This window comes from Haliaeetus albicilla, chromosome 10 (genome assembly GCF_947461875.1).
Source record: "Haliaeetus albicilla chromosome 10, bHalAlb1.1, whole genome shotgun sequence".
Lineage (NCBI taxonomy): Eukaryota > Metazoa > Chordata > Aves > Accipitriformes > Accipitridae > Haliaeetus > Haliaeetus albicilla.
Genome location: NC_091492.1, coordinates 30,743,549 through 30,751,585, shown reverse-complemented (window position 1 = coordinate 30,751,585; position 8,037 = coordinate 30,743,549). Strand labels below are relative to the sequence as shown.

The window sequence follows — 8,037 nt, the reverse complement described above, 5'->3', positions numbered from 1 at the left end:
CTTGTTAACTGTTATATAAGTAAGTCCTAGGTATTCTCCCTTAGGATGGGCTGTAGTTTGCCTTACACAGAAAGCTTTCAGCAACACCTGTACTGCAGAAGCCTCCTTCCCCCTCACGGGTTTGGTTTATGATGGCTACAAACTAGTGATTGCTCCTGAAATCTGAGATCTCACTGCATGGGATGCGCAAAACAACTATGAGATTTGAGGCACATGTACTACATTGTGCAGTGGGTGCATCCCTCATCCTTAAACAGGCAACTGACACCTTCATCACAAAAGGGAAAATTTTAATTTGTAGCAGTAGAGATGACTTCATCAGTTAATGCACGAGTTAAGTATTTCCGCTAGCATGCACCAATACTTGCATCTGTCATATATTAAATAAGCTATGTAAGTTTATTGTAAAACTGACTTTACATTACACATAGTAGCTCCTTGGAGTACTTTGAGTGCTGTAAATTAAATATTTACCATGATAGGCCATTTCTGAATTGGAGCAACCGATGTATTTCCGTTGATAAATACCGGTTTCTATTACAGCAGCAGGCCTTGCAAGGAGACCTCTAAAGGTGTAGCTCTGCAAAGCTGGCCCAGTGGTACAGGGCGAGTAGTGGGTCCTCTGTCTGCACACTCTGGGGGCAGCTTGAGGCTAGCTCATACCACTGCCACCAAGTAACTTTGAAAATGTTAAGACAGAACTTCATTTCTGTCTCTTCAAAGGTGCCTGATAAGCTGCTGATAAGCTGCTCTAACATCACTTCTTCTAAAAGATGTGGCTTTTCTGCTTGAAAAAGTAAACTGTAGCTGTAACATGCCACAATTATTTTGCAGAGGAAAACCACGCTAATTAAGTCATACAGTAGCAGTCGCTGTTCATTGCAATTTAAATAGTGAGTCCAAGACCTGACTGGTGGTCGTTTGCAGTTGGGAGCAAAAGCCAGATGGACAAAGGCATGCAGCATCAGTTAACCTTGATAAAGAGCTTTGAAAACTTGTGAGAGCAGTGCAAAGAAGTGCAAAAATAATAAAAATAATTAAAATTTAAAAATAAAAATTTTTCTAGGAATACAAACATGTAATGAAAAAAAAATGGTCTTTAAAGTTACACTGTTTTTAAAATCTGAATCGCCTGGCGCTCTTGCAGTCAGTGCTCTCTTGCAGTCCGTGCCTTCTTGCAGTCCAGATCATAACACTGAGCACACTGTCCGTTTCTTTTGGCGCTTGGCTTTTTTCATGGCATTCAGTGCAATGGTTGTTGCTTCTTTAAAAACATTTTCTATGTTTTCACGACATTTTGCTGAGCACTCCAGATAAACTTCTGCATTAATCTGCTGACAAGCTGCTTCACCCTGTAAAAAACAAAAGGTAAGAAAAGATGTAAACTCAATGTATGAGAGAAGGAAGGTGAGATGGGAAAGAAATGGAATGATTTTGTATATCTTCGTATCATGAGGTCAGGAAGAAAGACGCTGCCTGTGAGTATAGTGCTAGAGTGTGGGTGGCATTGGTGATAAACTGAGGCACTGTTAAATAAACTAGTTTTTTTTCCCCTATGTTGATCTAGAGCCTGGCCTAACAGTTCAGTGCATTAGAGACTCTAAGATGCAGACTGCTGATAGTGTAAAAATACTCTCAGTATTAAATTTGTTTAAAAGAAATGCTGAGGTAGATACTTAAGTGAGGATAAGATGTCTACACAGCAGTATTTTTTCAGGCCTGAACATAACTATTATGTGATGTCACCTTTAGTAATTAATGTCACATGCAAGAGCAGAATCTGGACCAATGTCTTGCCTTGTTTTGCTGGTGCACATGCAGGAATCCTGACTTTTGCTTTGGAGCATTGCAAGGCCTCAGCCCAAATCCTCGTATATACAAATGTGTGCCTGTGTTTCTCAACCTCACCCAAATGCATGCAGTGGAAACAGACTAGAATCTAAAACATTTGCATGCAATTCTGGTTGTGCGAAATCACTACAGACAAAACACAGTGATTTCTTACTTTGCTTGTGATCCTTTTCTTGTCATGGCAGAGTCAGCCCCCAGTTTTGAATGCTTGTGAGCCTTGGAGTGTGAATTCCAGGTCTGCAACACACAGCTCACAAACTCTGCATTTATTCATTATAAGCCCTGGGAGTGGGGTCACTTGAGCACTCAGGCTTCTATAGGGGGATTTTTCTTCAGCACATTTAAGCGAAGTTTGTCTCCTTCCAGTTGTTTGCAAGCTGCAGTGCTGGCAGATACTGTTCAGCTCCTCTGTGCCTGGCATTGGAAGCATCACGTCGTGTGACTCAAGATGCCATCAGCTGTAAAAGACTGAGGTAGTGTATATTTAAAGGGAGAAAAACCAAGCGGGAGGGCTCACATAGGAGACAAAGTTTGTACATCATGTGGGCCCTGAAATTTAATTGCATGAGGCCTCAGCAGACTCATCAAAAGTGTCTGTTACTTGCCCTGAACCTCCTGTGGGAGGGTGATGAAGGGAGTTCTAAATGCAAATGAGGGACAATCTGCAGCTGTTCACAAAGTGACAGGACGGACATCTCATCTTGCGTGCAAGGAAGACAAGGTAGAAGTCCCAGCATGGTTTAGTGGTGATACAGTTGCAGTTTCTTTTCATGCCATTTAGATAAAGTAGTGGTTCAGTCATGGTCTTAGTGCATTTAATCTTGTTCCCCGGACTTGTGTCTCACACAGTTCGAAAGCTGCTGTTCTTGCTCTGAGAAGAAGGATGGATGGCTTTGTAGTTAAAAAAAAAACAACTGGGAGACCAGAGCAGAAAGGTCTCGCGTGACATGGGACAAGCTGTTCCATCACTGACTGTTTCTCCTGTACCTAGGACAGCTATGCCGGTGTTGTAACACTAGTTGTAAGCCTCACTGCTTTGTAGTACTTAAGTTGAAAATATCTAATATGTTGTGCTGGTTTTGGCTGGGATAGAGTTAATTTTCTTCACAGTCGCTAGCATGGGGCTATGTTTTGGATTTGTGCTGAAAACAGTGTAGATAATTCAGGGATGTTTTAGCTATTGCTGAGCAGTGCTTACACAGCGTCATGGCATTTTTTGCTCTTCACCCCCCAACACCAGCGAGTAGGCTGGGGGTGCACAAGAAATTGGGAAGGGACACAGCTGAGACAGCTGAGCCCAACTGACCCAAGGGATATTCCATCCCATAGGATGTCATGCTCAGCATATAAAGCTGCGGGAAGAAGAAGGAGGCAGGGGGACATTCAGAGTTGATGGCATTTGTCTTCCCAAATCACTGTTACGCGTGATGGAGCCCTGTTTTCCTGGAGATGGCTGAACACCTGCCTGCCCATGGGAAGTGGTGAATGGATTCCTGGTTTTGCTTTGCTTGCATGCGCAGCTTTTGCTTTACCTATTAAACTGTCTTTATCTCAACCCATGAGTTTCCTCACTTTTACTCTTCCAATTCTCTCCCCCATCCCACCACAGGGAGTGAGAGAGCAGCTGTGTGGGGCTTAGTTGCCAGCTGGGGTTAAACTATGACATATGTAGATTTTTTTTTTTTTTTAAAGATTACTTCAGAGACTTCAAAGAAAAGTCTCTTATGTTAGAGATGCCTTGCAGATGGTTTTGCTATTGTCCTTGAAAGGATTTATTTTCAAATAGGGTTTGCAAAACACATTTCTTCTGGAATCGTCGGTATTTTTAATCCTGTAATGTGTATCTTAGCATCTCCAGTCCTTATCACAATCCTGGTCAAAGTACCAGTGATGGAAGCAATGTATGCTAATAAAAATTATGAAGGGAGTCCAACAAACTTGTCGAGGCTTACCAATTTGTAAGAGTAATAACCTAGCTGTGAAAGGAAACAAGAATGAGATGTAATGAGCCTAGAAGGCATAGCTAGTAGGGTCCTTTCAGACACCCAAGGTATGCAAAACACTCTTCAAATTTCTCTTTTGTACTAAAAATAGGTGTTGATTTGGCCACTGCCAAAAAGGACTTAGAAACCCCTGCAAGTGCTGACTGTCAGTAATTTCTTTATTTGGACACTGTGATCACATCATTTTGGAGTATCTGTGATTGTACTTGTGAGGAACAATGCCACTGAAGTAAGTGTGTTTTATCTCTTGCAAAGAGGACACCACTTTACACGCACTTGTATTTACCTGGTTGTAAGTAACGGGTTCCTGCTTAGAAGCCCTGAGTTTGCGCAACTGTTCTTTGTCTTTCCGAAGGTCTGTCTTGCAGCCGATCAGTACAAGCGGGACACCTCGGCAGAAGTGATTCACTTCAGGATACCACTGATGGTAGAAAAACAAAACTTTTACATCTGGCTTTTTTTTTTTTTTAAATCAAAACAATAAAGCCAAGGAACAGAACCAGCATTTAATATATGCTGCAATTTCAGAGTTTTGAAAGTTGTTAATTTAGTGGTAGGGGCCCAACATGCACTATTTACATCACAGAAACATTTAAAAGTCCTACCCAAAGTCAGTTGCTTTATAAAAACATAGGTGGCATCTGTCGTTATGCCAAAGTGCTTATTTAACGTCTGTTTAAATTCAGAAGAGCTCCTCTAAAGTCGTATTTAAGAGCAGAATTTGGACCAAGTCTTGCTTTGTTTTGCTGGTACTATGTATAGGAATGCTAGCTTCTACTTTGGAGCATTACAGAAATCCTAGTACAAGCAAGCGGTTGCTTACATCTTTCCCCTATAGTTAAATGTGCATGTGATGGAAGTAGACTTGAATCTAAAATGCTTGTATGCAATGTTGGTGGTGTGACATCACTACAGATAAAGTAGCAATTTCACTGCTGGTGTTTGATCTTTTTAGTGTACTGTGGAGTCAACCCCAGTTCTGAGCACTTATGAGCCACAGAGAGGTGAGCTCCAGGTCTAAGGTCTGTGACCTGCAGCTCAGTGCATGATGAGTGATCTGTGCATCTACACACCCAGGGTACAGGACACTAAAAGCATCAGCTTTTTTAATCTGACATCTTGTCATATATCAGGCGTATGTAATTCATTTAAAAGGCTGAAGCAATTACGAAAGCCTCTTACCTTAGCTGCTACATTATCATAGCTAGTGGGGTTCATGACATCGTAACAAATTAACACGACGTTTGTGTTCTGGTATGAAAGCGGTCGTAGCCGATCGTAGTCCTCTTGCCCTGAAACACAGAGAATGTTTTGGATAAAAGAAATCTGTCCTTAACAAGCAGTATGATGTGAATATGTAAAGATACATACTCGAGATCAAGAACAATGGTATTATAATTGCACAGACGGCGATTTTTCCATACTTGTACAATTCCTTCCCTTAAATGCAGGAGATTCTTCTTCCCTGACAAAACTGATGCTTTAGAATTTAAAACGTCCTTGGCAAGATTTAATAAAAGGCCTTCTTTGTCCAACGGCTAAGTACTTAGAAGCAGTTCTAATCACCAATTGCCAAGTTGCTGCTCACAAGCAAGATCAGCAAGAGGAATTTGACAGTTATCAATTAAAATATTTGCAGTTTGGCAGTGGCTCCATTCTCCCAACCACATCTGCATACGCGATGCTGTGAGAAGAAAGACTGAATTTGCTACAATGCTGAAGTAAAAATCTTAGTGGCAAACTTGCTTTTCCCAGCCCAGTGAGCTAAGAGGAAGCAGTGATTAGCACACTGTGCCTTTAGCACTGCTGCTCACTGTAGCAGCACATACATGATTTTACAAGGCATGCTGCAACATGAGCCAGGCTCAACTGGTCTTTGAAGCAGGACTACACAGCAGATCTTAGGGATGCTGCTGAATTCTGGAAAAGTAGGGGATTTGTCATACTTCTGATTAGGGATATTCTAGCATGTGATCTGACAAGAGGAAGCTAATTTGCTTCAGACCTGTACTCTTCCCCTTGCTGTACATACAACTTAGCTGTAATCACCATGCTGGGGTCTGAAGGTGTCTTGCTTTGAGAATTATCAGTAATTACCAGATATAGTTGGCAGCTGAGGAAAAAAACCCAATCTTTTTCATTTGAGTTTTTTTCAGAGACTTAATAAAGAAGAAACAGTGATTTAAGGAGCCTGTAGAAGATCTATTTGCCACCTGAATGCTGCCCCTGGAATCAGGTATGTCTCTGATGCACCAAATTTCCAAAAGAAGAACTGGGAACACCGTTCCTTCCCACAATCACCACAATGTACACACAGCTCAGAAACTGTCCTACAGGTATGCATCTCAAATCTTTGTATTGATATTTCAAATGAAGGGATGCTAAAAATTTCAGTGTGCCCCAACTTTATACCAACTATTCCTGCCCTGGCACCTGGCTCAGCCCCAATTCATGCACTCATCACTCTAGCCAACATGTTTGCCTCCAGCTGCAATCTGAAGAATTGCAGATACCAGAAAGCCAATAGTTTTACAATACTTTGCTCCCCTCCTTAATTTAAACGATGGATCAAGATACAGGTTATTACAAGGCAAACCCTACTGGATAAGCCATTACTTAGTCTGTCCGAGATGTTTGTAACAGGAATCTTTAGGTTTCGATCACTCTGTATTTGAGCTTCCGCAAGAGCAGCATGCTCCGTGGGTGAGGTGCAGAACAAAGATGGATTGATCCCTCAAGGTTTAATCCAGAAATAATAGACAATTGACAAAATTATGGATGTTGTATAAACATTCAGAGCAAAGACTACTGCTTAGCCCTTCTTATTCTCCCAAATCCACCTACTTGTTTGCAACCGATTTACCATTTTGTTGCCGAGATAATCCTCTAAATGCATTAAACACATCAGGTGCCAAACTTTTTTTTTCTCCTAACTTCCTCTAGTGTTATGTGCTGTGTATGATTTTCCCTGTTCAAATTCATGCCTCTGAGCTTCTACCAATGTAGCTTGTAAAATCAAAAGGTCCTCCAATTTATTGCTGGCAATTTGTGAGGCAGACAGGACCGTCCCCTTGGAAGGAACACATTCATTTGTTTGGAATCAGAACATACAGCTAAATTCATACTCTCCTGGATGGAATAACTGAAGAGGTGTCTTCAGTGGTGTGACACAAATATGCTGTATTGCAAGTCAAAAACTATAGATATGCCCCAGTGAACTGCACCTTCATCTTCAAAACCAGCTGTGCAGTTATGTTTTTTTAAGCAAACTGAGAAAATAAATGCATGAGAAAATGCTGCTGTATAAAATGCGTCTCCATGCATATTTGGAATTTCAAATACAGAGCACAGAACAAGGTATAGTGCAGAGACCACAGGGGGAAGGTTAGATGGTAATTGCTTAACTTGTATTATGGTTGGATGATTACAGCGCTCACTTGGAAGGAGAGGAAGCTATTCTTTAAGAGCTCAGATGTAGTTCTTCAGTTGCTGAGGATGTAACAAGACCCAGATCAAGCTGTGTCTAAATATTGACATCCCTCTCACTGAAAACAATCCCTTTCACCCCCTGTCCTTAAGTGCTGCTGATGAAATGCAAGAAATGGCCTGGGAGACTTTTTCTCTGTAAAGCTGCTCGGTCTGTGGTCAGAGCTAATTTGGCAGATTTAGGTCTTCTACTAGAAGAATTTTAAAACGAAGGAACAGGGCTGAACCTAAGCAGTAACTGAATGTATATGCAAAGCCCCCGAGTGTGCTTCCTCAAGCACAGATAGCTGTTTTGTTTCCCCAATTAATAAAAAGCATGCTGTGGAATAATTGGTTAAATATATGCTTACATGGGAGCATATCTGACTCTCTTCTGCCTTCCTCAATTCATTGTAGCATCAGAGACCCTGTTTGGTTTTTGGGTTTTTTTTCTTTAAAAGAAAAAACTCCATCCAGCTGAATTCACCCAAAATTTGCTAATTCTTTGCAAAGATCACACTCCTGCATGCCTCTGTGACATGCTGCGTAACCCACATCACTGCAGTTGGGCCCTACAGCAGGGTGGGACCTCAGCCTGAGGTGATGGTTGAGTGTGAACAGGGAAAGAAGTGAAACCACAGGTCTTGGTCTCACATCCACATTCACTTCTGTCTGCTCTTCCTCACCCCTTCACCAATTCACCACCAAGGAAGTGCCA

General features: G+C 41.6%; 1 protein-coding gene across 5 annotated transcripts in view; it reads right to left on the bottom strand.

The window, feature by feature from the left end:
• Positions 1–273: 273 nt before the first annotated feature.
• Positions 274–8,037, bottom strand: part of RHOF (ras homolog family member F, filopodia associated) — a 30,720-nt gene continuing 22,956 nt past the window's right edge. For 3 of the 5 annotated variants that reach the window (XM_069794731.1, XM_069794730.1, XM_069794729.1), the window contains 3 exons: positions 5,037–5,146; positions 4,141–4,275; positions 274–1,352 (listed from right to left, as the gene is read on the bottom strand). In XM_069794731.1, the coding sequence (XP_069650832.1) occupies positions 1,188–1,352; positions 4,141–4,275; positions 5,037–5,146 (410 nt within the window). In that variant the 3' untranslated portion in view covers positions 274–1,187. Of the gene's footprint in view, positions 1,353–2,005; positions 2,723–4,140; positions 4,276–5,036; positions 5,147–8,037 lie in introns of all 5 variants that reach the window. The other 2 variants (XR_011326629.1, XR_011326628.1) reach the window with 2 other exon arrangements.